The sequence below is a fragment of the Anopheles cruzii genome, chromosome 3 (assembly GCF_943734635.1).
Source record: "Anopheles cruzii chromosome 3, idAnoCruzAS_RS32_06, whole genome shotgun sequence".
NCBI classification, from domain to species: Eukaryota; Metazoa; Arthropoda; class Insecta; order Diptera; family Culicidae; genus Anopheles; species Anopheles cruzii.
This window is the reverse complement of record NC_069145.1, coordinates 26,239,621-26,254,308: the sequence shown is the minus strand read 5'-3', so window position 1 is coordinate 26,254,308 and position 14,688 is coordinate 26,239,621. Positions and strand designations below refer to the sequence as shown.

General features: G+C 45.0%; 2 protein-coding genes across 2 annotated transcripts in view; both read left to right on the top strand.

Moving 5' to 3' along the window:
- LOC128275422 (Kv channel-interacting protein 4-like) overlaps nt 1-10,615 on the top strand; it is a 37,859-nt gene extending 27,244 nt beyond the window's left edge. Inside the window, exons 3-6 of the mRNA XM_053013914.1 lie at nt 5,568-5,759; nt 9,665-9,738; nt 9,817-10,029; nt 10,154-10,615. Coding sequence (XP_052869874.1) covers nt 5,568-5,759; nt 9,665-9,738; nt 9,817-10,029; nt 10,154-10,264 — 590 coding nt within the window. The 3' untranslated portion in view covers nt 10,265-10,615. The remainder of the gene's footprint in view (nt 1-5,567; nt 5,760-9,664; nt 9,739-9,816; nt 10,030-10,153) is intronic.
- A 914-nt stretch (nt 10,616-11,529) lies between these two features.
- Nucleotides 11,530-12,497, top strand: LOC128275423 (uncharacterized). The gene has a single exon (XM_053013915.1). The coding sequence runs from the start codon at nt 11,596-11,598 to the stop codon at nt 12,277-12,279; it is 684 nt and encodes a 227-aa protein (XP_052869875.1). The 5' UTR covers nt 11,530-11,595; the 3' UTR covers nt 12,280-12,497.
- The last annotated feature ends 2,191 nt before the right edge of the window (nt 12,498-14,688 follow it).

Sequence of the window (14,688 nt, the reverse complement as noted above, 5' to 3'; positions counted from 1 at the left end):
TTTATGTACAGTAATTTCTAGACTGATTGAATAGCAAAATGGGATTACTTCACTTTTGTTTTTTACTCAACTCAGCAGCTCAGTGTTTGACCGAGGGACTTGAAGGGGATTTGACATCGAAAAGCCCAAATCCTCCAAAATGTGGGACGCTGGCGGGGATGTACCAAACATATTATTAACACACAGAGATTTCAGTGGGGCCTTATGCAAGTTATTACACCGGCTTACGTTTTCCATAAGTTCCACTGCTGGAGATATTTCGGTGCATTTATGGAAGCTTATTATGGACTGATAGATTTGACCAAACTATAAAGTTGTTTGTAAAGTTTTGAATAATAAATTCAAGGTACTTTATTTACATGTTGGAAATTTATAATTATTTCTTTAGTTATCTTATTATTTATATGAACAATTTACAACACTAAAATTGAATAAACGATTCGTTGGCTCGTAAAATAGAACTAACACGAAACTGAGGACATTTTCTATGTTCGTAAGTCGTTGTTATGAGCATTTATTACTTTAAAATAGAATATTTATGCAGCATTTTTCATGATTGTTCCGAAAACATAATCGATCAATGTGCCAGTTCCAGCAAGAAAATAAAATTTTGTGCTCTGCCATCATTAGACATAATTAACCCCCGATAATGGTGTTCGGTAATTTGTCTTCCCGTGGGCAAATAAGCTGCTGGACCGAAGCCAGCCAGCGACCAACCGATTACAAGGATGTAGATACAATTACACGAAATTAGCCCAGTATCCACTCTGTGGTAGTATCCGAGCAATCTCATCAATTACCCGGAAGAAGATGGCCGGTCATCTGTTCGGTACAAGGACGAATAATATTTACTTTGGGAAGCAGTAAAATAAACGCCTGTACGCTGCTAATGTCTCTTTGGTCTCGGTATTATGCTGGCCCTTCCAATGCTGCCGCCTAAACCGGCTCGCCGATGGCAAGCATCTGTTCTGGGCCCGCCACCGTAGGGTGCCAGAGGATGCAAAATGAAGAAACAACTGGACAACGGACGGTCAAAATAATCTTTCCCTCGAGGATGTCACATGGGTTTAATGGAACGGATGGTGAAATTAGATTTTAGCTCTCCCTCGATGCTTTCTATCTCGGCAAAAAGGACGATTTCATTCCCGGCCACCTTCCAAATCATCTTTCGGCCCGAACCGGCGGGGCGAGTGGAAATTCAAATAACTAACCGGGACCGGGAACCCAATTTCTTGCTGAAACCATCGACATCCACATGGAGGCGCCTGGTCGCCCATGGCACGGTGCAAACTTACTTACGGGGTTCCGTCTTCGAGATTCGCCGCCGAAAGCCCGGATTGGCTCGGGAATGGTAGTCCTATTTTATCAGGAGCCGACGGAATTGAAGAAAAACAAAAAAACATGGTTTTCGTCGACTTTTTTATCTGTGCGTCAATAGAAGTTCGCTTTTTTATTTGAATTCGGAGCTAACATATCCATCATTGGGATTTTCTCAATCAAATTCCGTATTCCGTAGAATTACGAGAATGGAAGGACATCCGTGGAATCGCATCTGCTCCAGCAATCTGTGCGAGGATGAGCATATTTGATGTGGCTAGTGGCGTGCAGTTCATGCATTTTCGAAATCAATCAATTTGTCAATTTGTTTGAGGCTAGCCGTAAACATCGATTCTACGTAATTGATCAAAAGTTACGTTATATGACGGTACAAGTTGGTACAATATCGATTCGCATGCGGGAAAACCAATTAAAGAGGCCCAACCGATCGTGAATTGAAATATTGGTTTTCCACATAATTGCATAACTAGTTTGACGGACTGAATAAATAAAAAAAATTATAAAAAAAACAAAAACGGGAACATTGGGAACCACACAACTTTTTAATCAGAACCGTGTGGTTAAATCGTTTTATCGGTGATGTACACCACAAAGAAGAACGCATTTTGCATGAAATGTCAAATCCTTTACATTTGCTTTTGTTCAATTTTGTGTTTGTGTCAATAGTAAAGCTCTGGTGGAGTTCAATACATGCTTCATTCGCTAATTGAATTAAAACTTTCGAAGCACTCCCGCTTACTGGCAACGACTGGATAACATTTGCCGTGGCTCCGAATCCAATTATTTCAATATTCGCTCTGAATGAAGGAGACACTGTTTTATTAAGTTTGGGCTACGTATCATTCCGCAGTGCTCATTTGTGAGTTGGCTCCTGAACCTCAGTAAGGTCGTCAAAGAGCCCCCTTGAAGATGCCTCGCAAAGATGCTTAACTTTATCAGGTTAATTAAGTGCAACTCGATTCAGAAATTATTTCAAGCAACGAGCGTCGTTGAACTTCAGCTCGCGTGTCCCTTCAGTCTTGTTTCACCTGCCAGCTGGTATCATCGATCAACGGGAGGAAAATCTCGAGTCAGAATGAAAATTACGAAACTTGGCACGACGGAACAACACTTCAAAAATTTCAGCCGTCATCCCGGCTCGGCTACAAGCCAAACCGAAAGAAATTGAATTCTGGGCAGGCAAAGTTTAGTTTCAGAATATCGCAAAGATTTCCTATACGCACGATTCTGCCCGTCATTAAGGATGAAAAAGAGGCCCGTTCTCCATCATCTCGAGCTCTGCTTAGCGGTACGAACGCAGAGTTGAAAAGGAAATTATATTCAGTTTATGTTCCGTGCAGATGCTACCCATAAGAAGGATTTGCGGCGGGATGAAAACTACTTTTCGAAGCTTTCAATACATTGATGACGACTTCTAAACTTAATAGCACGGTTTAATCTGCAATGTTGCACACGATGGTAGGGTCTGTGTGGCCTTGGTTTCCAATTTACGTAAGCCAAACTAAGCTTGAACAGTATAATTTCGAGTGTCCCAATCCGAAACTTGTTATGGAATTCAACGATAACGATAACGAAATTTTTGGTACCCGCAAGGCGATTTGAAACCACCAAATGTTGTAAGTGAGATGTGCCCTCATAATTACATCAGCTCACCATTCCATTGTGCTGTCGTGACCGGGTGGCCGCTTCGTTTTCGTTTGGCGGTAAAAAAGCCCAAAGAGGCTCGGTTCTTTGGGCTTCTGCTTGGGGCTCACGAAACGCAGCCCAAAATGTCTTGTTGGCGCAAAAAATGGAGCCCGCATCTTTCCAAGCTAAGATGCTCCTGCCAACTATCCGCAGCCGAGCGACCAGAGTTGAGCTGGTTTTTTGGCCGGTCGTTTTTGCTTTCTTTTTGGGGCTTTCGCTGCGGAGGGCTGCTCTTACAAAAGCCCCACACAGTGAAACGCGAACTCATCGAAACGCGAATGGCGCACTAATTACGTCTCGGTTGAAATTATGGTGACAGTTTACTTTTGATCACTTTTTCACTGGCCGCTACTGGTGGCCACCGGGGGACGGTGTCCAGAATGTGCGGTGAAAGCGGAAGACAAGGAATTCTTATTGGCATCAGAAACAATCAGCGGAGCGGCCACTAGACATATTTCTAGCGATCTCCTGTCAAGCGTCGTACTTCAAAAAATTTAATTTATTCATTTTATGAGTTCAGCGACGAAAGACAGTCAACGATCGTCTTCATGACCGTTCTTTCGGAATGCTTGTTTCTTTTGTTTTGTGCCGAAAACAAATCGGCTTACTGTAACGGATGCATGGAACGACGGAAACAGGAACGACAGAAATCTTGTTCCTAATTTGCAAACGCCACAGTACTTCAGTTTCGCTGTGCTGCAGCAGTAGCAGAACGGAAGGAACGCCATTAAAACCATTAACACCGACCAACGCACCGAACGCTGGGCGACCCAGGCACAGATACACCCCAACATGTTTTTGGGGGGAGGCACAAAAAAAAAAGAGAACTTCTATGTGTTTACGGTGTACGAAGGAGCCAACCGCTCCGTACCGTTGTTCTACAGCCGCTCCGTGGCTAGACGTTCCGGAGATAATGTTGATTGTCGATGCTCCCTCATAACTCACTAGCCGGGAGGGAAGTAACGTGCTCGGGCATGTTGTAGCTGTGGGCTGCAGTAAACCGGAGATGAAAAAAGCGAACACTAGCAGAAAGCATAAAAGCGTAAAAGCATGGCTCGTTACTCGTTACAAGGCTCAGGATTTCTTGCACAGCTTGGAAAAAAACATTTGTCATCAGCAACGGAGGAGCTCTGTCTGGTGTGGGTCGCAGGACCAAAGGTCCTATACGCCGCAATAGGTACATTGTTCTATTAGCAGCAGCAGCAGCAGCAGCAACAGTAGCAACGGCAACCGTGGACGTTGCGTGATCCTTTCGTGCGGCTGGATTTACCTACCGCAGGGGTCTCCGGAGGTAGTACATGTCGAGTGTAGGTTAATTTTTCATTTGTCAATTTAAGACACTATCCCGGCGGCATCTTGGGCGGCTGTCTGCTCAGATATTACGACATGGTACCGTTTCTTGCCAGCATCGTAAATAAAATGAAACGATGTCGTTTTACATTTGCTTGGGTTTTTTGTTATTCATGTTGTTGGCATGACATGTTTCTAGCATCAATGTAGTTACGGTGTAACTCTTTTTCTATTTTGATTAACATCATTTTATTAACCTTAACACTTTCGAAACGTTTTTATATTGCAATGCAAAGCAAAAATCTGTAGCAAAAACTATAAAAGAAAAACTAACATCGTTAAATATGCTTATTTGGGCTCTGACAAAGGGTATCATCAACGCCATACCGTACCGGACCTGCAGGATGGATCCAAATTAACTTGTCTCACACGAGACAGCTTGACCAAGGAGAAACGTTTGACCATATTTCAACACAGGCCAGACTGCTCCGTGTGAACGAAATAAACCGCAGGCCAGAGTGCGTCAATCTCTACCGAGCCTGCTTGGTGTGCTTGTGCGTAAACTCCGGCCACGACTTTTTGCTTCCGAGGTACTTACACTGACAAAGTATCGCAGTTTATGATTTGTATACGGTACGTGTTCGCAAACGAAAAGGATAACACACCCGGTAGAGAGGTTGAGGTCCTTGGTAGCCTCGGTGACTGTAGACTTACCGAACTGGACCTAGATAATGCTAGGGTCGCCTTTTGCCCAGCGACGCCGAACAACGGGAAAGCAACTTTGCAACTTTTGCCAGTAAGGCTACCTTGCAAAGTGAAAACCACCTTCGACTGGTTGGCTCGCCCCCCTCGGACAAACATTCCACCACTTCGAAGCTCTACGCCCCGATACAGCAAACGGTTCCACTAGGGGATCTAAGGTTCGCGGTAAACGTCCACAGAAGGTACCGGTATGCACTTGGCGCTTGAGCTTTATTTCTCTCGACACCTTCAGGAGTTCAGAGTAATGGTATTTATGAAACAACAGGACAAAAACGTTTTCTCTTAAGTACTTCAAGTAGTTTAGATTAGTTTAGGTTCTTTGTCGCTTTCATCACTTTTGCGTGCAATTAAAAGACTACTCAAAACATTGGTTGTCCTCCCTTTCGTTCATTACTGGGATTGAGGGGATCGTAGTAAAATAAGAACCCCCCAAAGCATCTCAGTCGGATTGTATTAATGTGGTTCCATGTTGTTTACGTCTACATATCTAGACTGTGAGCTGGAAGAGATCGTGTCCCCGCCGAAGTACCGACCGGAATCGATAGCGGCCCTCTGCGAGGCAACCCGTTTCACCGAGGCGGAAATCAAGCGCATCTATCGTGGCTTTAAGGCAGAGTGTCCTGCCGGCATCATCCGAGAGGAAACGTTTAAATTTATCTACTCACAATTCTTCCCCCAAGGAGGTAAGCACACAGTGGAGACGATCGAAAGTTTGTTCATTGTTTTCATTCCAGCTTAAGTTAGGTTGTAAATTTGCACACTAATAACGCGAATTTAAAATTTTGTTCGAAACGATCGCTTCAAAAAATCGCCAACACATTGAACACTACATTCCACGGTCGTTCTACTCACTACACTTTGGCAGTTATTTGACATCATCCGTTGCCAACGTTACCGGACTATTCGTTTCACTCGAACGAAAGAACCAATAAGGGAAACGGAAAACAAATAAAGGAAAAGTTCGGCCCCTATCCCAGCATTCGCCGATTCCTGTTCCCTAGGGCAGCGAGGCGCCAATAATAGAAATTACTTGAACAAAATAACTCAAACGACAGTTAACTGACGGGAGCCGCCAACGGTACGATCAAAGACCCAGCCGCTCAGCGTCCCGAGCAGCGTGGTTCGGAGAAGTTGTTCGAATGATGGTTTTATAGGAACATTCTTGGGCAAAACTTTCTTGAACCGTGTTTCGTAGAAACGCTGTACGGCATGGTCACAACCACGAGCACAATGTTCTCTGCGGAGCATCGGACGAGGCTTCGTATATTTGACGAGTTACGAAGAAATGTAGAAATTGCCAAAAATTGTTTGCAACGAATGCCAAAATAGAAAACTCACATGGGGAATCCGAATTACGTTTCTGAATGCCGTGCAAAGTCAGTTGGTTAATAGTGCAAACATGGACGTGAACAAAGCATGGCCAAACATTGATCGTGAGCGACATTTAATATATGTAATTGGTAAATTATGTTGTTCCGCGAATCACATAAAAGTGACATTTTTCGCCAACCAGTTCATCTCAAGTTTTCGCCGAATGAGTCCAAATCATTAATGGGACGATGATCAATCTACGTTTTATTCCGAGATACTTTTGACAGCCTCATCGTCGCAGTAGATCCATCATAAATGTACGTGCGCGGAATGCGGAATCGCTGAAGTTTTCAACTCACTCGTCCGCAGGAAAGGAGACATATTTTTTGGCGGGCCAGCAATCCTCCTGGCAATAGTCATTGAAAAGGGATTGCCACACTTTGTGGACGCAAAAGCTCGGATGCAGCGTTTCATCAAAACACTGAAAAAAACATGCCAATATTTATGGGACGATGTCGTGGAGGGTTCAGTTGCAATGATAGTGAACGGTGTGACGCACCGTTCAGACTGCTGCAAGGTACTTGCGATTCATTTCCGTTGGTTCGGTGTGGGCTGGCAGGACTGGTTGTTTGAAGTACCAGCCAGCCACTTGAGAAAGAAGTGGTCGCCACGGCAGTGCAGGTCGGACAAAGTTTACGGAACTTAAGCTTCTCTTGGGGCGACCCATGCAAGGAGAAAAGAACCTGGTTTTCTTGGTTGAATCACAAAATAAATACAACGCCAGCGGAATGTCGTTCAGTGGTGAAACAAATGAGTTTTAAGTTTGTTCGCTTCGCCGGAGAAGCACCGCAAGCTGTCATAACATACATAAAGATTATGTTGCATAGTGAAACGTGGTGGTAAGATCGTAATTTTACAAAATCACGAAGTATACGAAGTACAAATCACAATATCTTTTACGCATAACTTTTCGAATAAATCATGAAGTTCGTGAAGGCTTTCCATAAGATGCTATTTCCAAAAGATGTTCAAGGCATTTCAAGCAAAAAAACTAAAGCTTCGTTTCTTCTAAGGCAAAAAGAACTACTCGAACGCTCGACACGGAACACATTGTATCCTTTTTTGCTGCACATCGAGAAGCGATATGCTCCTAAATGTATGTCAATGTTGCCGTAGGCACTAACAGCAAACCCTTCGACCCTTGAAACGACGAGTGACTTGCCATGATGTTGCGAGTCCATTGAAATGAAAATCATCAACGTTGTATGCTCCCAAACCGTCCGTTTGAGGGCTACAGAACACGAAACATCGCATTTCGGGAGCGTGGCGTTCCTTTGATTTTCACATTCTTCGCATTTGCTCGTTATTTTTGGGCATGCACACCGCATGGAAGTTATTTTCGAAGGAGAAGCAAAAGAACAAAAAACAATCCCTCCAGCTCAACCGAGCTGAGTCAGCACTCAGTGCAGCACGGTGGCCGATTGTGGTGTAAAAAGTTTAAAAAGCATTTAACAAAAAACAACCCTATCCAACGCGATACTTAATGCTAAATTTTCTCCATGCAAAGCGAGCGAGCAGTTGGATAAGTTTGACTTTTGTGTTATACAAAAAAAACGACGGGCGAATTGGCACAACGCCAAAGATTACGACTTGCAAAAACGGAGTCACGCCATTTACAGAGTTCACCGCACGTTCCCGCAGCCCAAACCGAAGTCCTCTAGGTTACTATCGCGGAAGTCAATGTTGCACCGAGCCGGCCAGCACCAGAAACTCGAGCGCGATGAATAGCACGAAATCAATAAATACGATGAATGGAAGTATAAATGACTGATTGCAGGCAGTTCCACAGTTCCCACCATTTAGCCACCGTAATGAAAATCAACTCTGTTGGGTGGAGATCGAGTTTTAAATAATTCTTTTCACGAGTCACAAGACGTGATTGATGATGGCTGCTGCAGTTTCTGGTAAAACGATTGAAGCTTTTGGTAGAAGCTACGACTGTGGTTTACTGAGCCATTCGATTCCAATTAGAAACTTTTCTACCATCGGACCCAAGCCGAAAAGGATGACCGCTTCGTTTAGTACTTACGCAATAGTTTGGTCACCCTCGGGTGTAAGCAAGTAAATAGGGACTCGAAAAGGGTTGAAATGTATTCATGCCACAAAAGAGAACAGATTATGGCTTTGAATAAAGACTTTAGGACATATTGATTAGTTCGAACATGCACAAATAATACTGCATCAAGAGAGATGTAATTGTGAACGATCTTGAAGAAGTTTGGTTTGTCAATTTAAAATCCGTTGATAATTGAAAAAACCAATCATTTCTCTCCCGTCGTTTGCAATTTTTCGCAAACACAAATTACTTTCCGCACAACTGCAGCGAACGATAATTGTTTATCGGAAGGTAATTTATTTGTGAGCCGACGCATCAGCTCGGGTTCCACGTCCGGAGCGCTTTATGCAGTACCGTCATGATCAAACGGTTTTATTACTCCTGCCATTAACGATGATCATCCATCGATCTCGACGCATGAACCGTTGCACTGTTTCGCCGAGCGAAACGGTGTTCCGTTTCGCAAAACGCTCAACAGCGGAGATGACTCGGAAATGAAAAGTGGAATGAAAAATGAAATGAAAAATTCCTTTGAACAAAGAATGAAACGCTACATTCCGGTTCAGGGCGTGTAATACCCGGTACCCGGTGCGGCACCGGAGCGTAAGTTGTTCTGGAGCAATGAAAAACTTGCTTTTATTATTTGCACGACCCGGAAGTGGATTATTTTTGCGGAAATAACGAAACATTATAAGAAGCTTTAGTGCATTCACTGAATATTATAGATTGTCAGTAAAACTGCAGCTTTAAGAATGATACATCAGCTCGGTTGAAAACGTTGTACATCGATCTTTTCGTAACTTCATCGCTTGAGCTTTAAAATATTAATTCATGCTCCATTTGATATTCGATGGAATCCTTCACAGTGATGCGAAATCGTTGCTTTTTATAGTACGCGAAACCATACTAACATTATTGTTTGAGAGTACCATGTATACCAGAGAAAATTTGCAATCTAAGTCCATAAATTTAATCATATTTCTGCATATTTCTAGTATACCGTTTTGTTGTAACTCTCACAAAAAACCTCAATCAGATCTCCAATAATTGTAATTCCTACTATGAAATTTTTGTTTGAAATTAGATGACAGATTCTGCGGAACTTCAATAATGAAACTGAAAACTCTTTGTTCCTCCACGGTTTGTTTACTGATTTCGCAGCCAATACGGGACTGTATGCACACTACGTGTTCAACACCCTGGACAAGGAGCATACGGGCATTCTTAGTTTCGAGGTAAGCCGCAGGTGGCCAGAACCGGACCGCAAAGCAAGATGGATCGCATACACGCTCGTTTCCATCATTCATTTGCAGAACTTTGTGCAAGGCCTGTCGATACTGTCGCGCGGCACGCTGGAGGAGAAGTTGTGCTGGACCTTCTCACTGTACGACATCAATCACGACGGAAAGATTACGCGCGAAGAGATGACCGACATCGTGACCGCCATCTACGAGCTGATGGGTGCCCGTGACGACGGCGGCAGCGACGAGGTGAACATTAAGAGCAAGGTGGACACAATCTTCCAGGTCAGTACGATGGTTGCTCCTGCGGCGGGGAGACCGGTAAGGACTGCGTATCTTACACTGCGGTTGTGCCTGAAATTATCTGCTTTCCACGGGCATCCGCTCACTGCATCGCTCTTGGTACCAGAAAATGGACACCAACCGTGACGGAGTGATAACGATCGAAGAGTTTCTGGACTGCTGCCGGAAGGACCAGCTCATCTCCAGCTCGATGGGTGTGTTCGACTCGACCATATGACCGCTGGAGAAGCTGCACTCGCTACCGGATGGTGTGCTGCAAAGGCAGCACGGACCGGACGGTGGCGGGGCCAGTGACGATGGATCGGAAGGAGCGGATCGGCCCGCAGCAGCGCGCACCGGAACCGAATATTCGAACGATAGCAGCGTGCTGACGGCAAGTAAGTAGTGCGGACAACGAACGTTACGCCGGCAAGGAGGGAGACCCGGGGAACTGTGGGTTTTGGCCATGGTGTGGCTTACTGTAAATAAGGTTTCCGTTCCGTTATTACAATTTGTTACAACGCCAGAGAATTTATAAATTTATGTTGATATTTTTATTTCATAATAAATTCAGTACAAAAGCGAAAAAGAGTTTATTACAATTGGATTGTGTTGAATTTTCATTTCTTAATATTGGACCTTCAACGCCGTTTTGAAAGGGAGACGAGAGATTACCGACCTGCAGAAGTCACAGGGAAGCGCACAGAACGGAAGACGGCCTTATTGCATACCTTGCAGGCGTTTTTATGAGTAGCAATATTCTTCAAGTCGCGCAGCGTAGGGTTTTGAATTTACGGCATTTGAATTTACGACAGATGGATATGAGGAAACGTTTTTTATTAATATTTTTTCGAAGTGTTTGAATACACCCTGTCGAGTTATTTGAATTTTAAAATGGTTTTCCTACGCAAGTCATCATCTAGGAGGGGCGTCGAAGGAAAATATAAAATTTATCCAATCACTGATCACAGATCATTCGACAACCTATCGAAGAAGCCCATGATGGCGTAGCATTAGGTATCATTTCTTTAATTTTAATTTATAATATTATTTTATTCATCACAACGATGGTCGACAAAACGTTAGTCGAGCCTGGCTCAAGCACAGAGGTTGACCGTTTCTCGGGTTTGTTTTCGACCTGGCACTAGAACCGCCGCACATCTGGTCGTAAACTTGGTGTATGGGGAAACGTTGCCTCCAAAAACCCGACTCCAAATTGTGAAAAACGGTTCACCCATTACGGACAGCCGGCCGAATGTGGAATACTGAAAGCTCTCTGTCCTCGAAAACCCGCTAGCCACAATTCCGAAAGTCCACGCTGCTTCGCGTGGTACCGAAAGAAACACGACCCATCCGGAACAAGCCGGGTCCTCCTCATGGGCCACGCTGGTGGTTGAATTTAAATTTCACTGAAATTTTGTGCTGTTTTCTCGTGCCTCTCCCTCTCTCTCTCTCTTTCTCTCGCGTGTGACACGATTCGCCGACGCAATCGAAGTACTGAAATCCGACACATCGAACGGACCGGCAACGGAAGCAACCGGAAGCTCGAAACCACCGACGCAGACGACGATGACGACGGCGGCGAACACGACACCAATGGAGCCTACATCCTCGAAAACTACGGCCAACTCCTCCAAGGCCCACCGGGCGTCCCGCGCGGCCAAGCAATCGATAATGGCCAACGGGCGAGCGAAAACGACCGTCGGCCGCCATCACAATCACTACCATCATAATAACAGCAGTCAGCAGCAGGCTCAGGTCTCCGCAGTCCAGCAGCACAGCCAGCAGCACAGCCAGCAGCCAGCACCGCAGCCGCTCGGCAAGCACTACCACATTCCGCTCGATACGTACCAGCCGCTTCAGCCGCTGCACCTGACGAACCTGCGGTTTGCCCCGGGGCCCTGTTGCCATCCGGTGGGCCTATCAGCACCTTCCAGTTCGACTGCGGCGGGGCCAGCGCGGCCAAAGCCCCAGACACTCTCACTTGCGCTGCCACCGTGCAATGGGTCCTACCTGAGCCAGCTATCGGCGGCTTCCCTGTCGACGAAGTCTTCCCATCAACACCATCACGTTCTTCCGCATCAGCCGGTCACTCGCATTGCCACGATCTCATCGCCGATGTCACCCACATCCTGCTGCAGCCAACGACCGACCGAGCTGCAGCCGACGACACCCAACTCGGACGCCACCACACCGACCCTGGTCAAAGTGAAGACCTGGTACACGGTGACCAAGCAGGGCCTCTCGTACTGAGAACGGCGCCGTGATCCGACCTGAGTCCTTGGAGGACGAGGCACGATTCCGGGTTATCGTTAACCACGTTTAGCAGGGTCCCGCAACCGCTTCCAGAACACGATCATATGAGCCACTTCATTTACAAACGAATTTGACGAAACGCAGCGCCCAAGGGACACCCTAGAGCACACACACTCTAACCCATCCATCGTGAAATTAGTGAAACGTTGACGATGGGCGACACATCGTAGCGACCACAACGGCGCCAACGGGGGCATATCTAGTCACTATATCGTTATATCGGAGGTAGCGGTTAAATTAGGTTTAGTACTCGGCAGCCAGCGTTTGTGTGGGGTCCAACAAAGCCCGTTTCTTTCGCCACCATATCGGTTACTTCCTTGGACGAGCAGTAAGAGAAACAGGGGCGACAAACGTTGGAGGAATTGAAGGTGAAGGGAATGGTTAAGTTTGAGAAAATGTTACTACGGAAGGCACAAACTATATTCTAAATCGATCAAGAAATGAAAAGTGTTATATGGAAGCGACAAAGAGACAATGAGAGCGCCAGAGCACGATAGCAAGGCCGAGACAGGGCGGAGGTGGATCGAGCAATGCGTTAAAGTTCCCACGTGTCCACACTTATGTGCCTTCCTGATTTTGACTCCCAAAGTGTAGGTTTTGACACAATTCGTTAGCTTAAAGTAAGGTAGATAACGTACCAGACGTCCCGACGCGGATCAGCAACGTTGGCGGCTACGCAAAATTGGAATTTACTAACAAAAACTCAACCAAACTCTAGCGTAGCGGCCACTGTGAGGCTGTTGTCGTTTGAGAAAACATTTACGTCGTCATTACAGGGCGTCATTGCCAGCAACCACTAACGGTCACTGTTGAATACTTGTTAACGCCGTATATAGTCAAAAGGAGAGCTGAAGCAGGTATAGTTGAACGCCAAAACTGTCACTGTCAGCAAAAGTTTCGTAGAAGAAGCAATCGGGTTGAGTCACAGGGAGCGGAAGGACTTAAACGTGGGATGGCAATACGTTACATGTTAAGCACAGTGTTCGAAGAAGCACCCATAAAGTAAGCACGATGCTGCCACCACGTACCCTGTGCAGGGTTGCCGTCACAGGAAACGCCCAATGACGGTGGACGGCGGAAGAAGCGAAAGATTTCGAACCACAACCACTACAACCATTTCGAGGGACTCAAAATGATCAAATAATGAAACTAGTGCGTAGTGCATAGATGGAGCAGCTAGCAATATAGAAGACCGTACCAAGTGACGGGCTTTCGGTTTTGATGGACACAACTATTCAATACTCAAGCGGATTTATGCTACCGTCAGTTAGTCAACGAAAATGAACCCTTTTCGCTTCCATTGTATAATTTTCATGTGTTGTTAGTAGCAAGAGATAAACGCAGAGCATGGAACAAAATTATTTTTTGCTATCTTTGCCGCTCTCTACGAACAAAAGCTCCACATGATGCTACAATGCAGACTACTGCTGCAAAACAATGGAAAATACTTTCTCTTATCAACGTTTAGAATCGGAGAAACTATCCCGTGGAATGAAGGAACCTTTTGGAGTAAAATATTGACGGTTACCATAAGTGTCTAGTGAAATGGAAGAAAAGAACACAAGGAATAGAGCTATAAAATGGGAGTAGTTAAACTATAGGATGTTGACAGTACCGAGCAGCGGTGCGAACCGAATTTTCTTACAAAATTCTACTAAACGTTAAAGAGAACCCCCATAATAATAATATTACAGTATAATGCAAGTAAACAATAACATGTTCTAGGTGTTGGTGGTACTTGTTCGAATGGTACGGTCATGTACCGGAGACGAAGAAACGCGAATTGTTTTCCAACCTACCAACTCTCTCTTTATCGTGCGTAACAGACAAATAGGTATATTAATGTAACGGCCACCGGAACTTGTGTGTAGCGGGGCAGCAGCAACGATATCATATAGTGACTAATTGTTAATCTAGATGTATAACTTACACGGCAGCGAATGGACGGGTAACGAAAGACAAAAAAAAACATGATAAAACATTGACTACCGTATAAAATGACAAAAAACGAAGAACAACATAATCAAACTAAAATCGATATGAGAGGCTCTACGGGAGCGTACGGAGTAGAATACGGCATCCCGATCGCGAAAAACGATAAACCGGCGCTTCCGAAGCTGGTGAATCTTTTCCAGTTTTGTATTGATTTTTTCAGAAAATTGGTTCAAACTAGAGCTTTTTAGACGATTTATCTTATTGTCGTGTGCGGTTAGACCGTTCGAAACGAGACAACAATTATCGTACATTGACTGAAGGTGGTCGTCCTATGGTAGCCGCTGGAAGAGGGAACATTGAACTCTACTACTGCTCTTAGTGTTTCTGGATAGTATTTTCTAGCTATAGCCA

Bases quoted from the DNA above. Each gene is read 5' to 3' on its own strand.
- LOC128275423 (XM_053013915.1), top strand. From the start codon at position 11,596: ATGACGACGGCGGCGAACACGACACCAATGGAGCCTACATCCTCGAAA.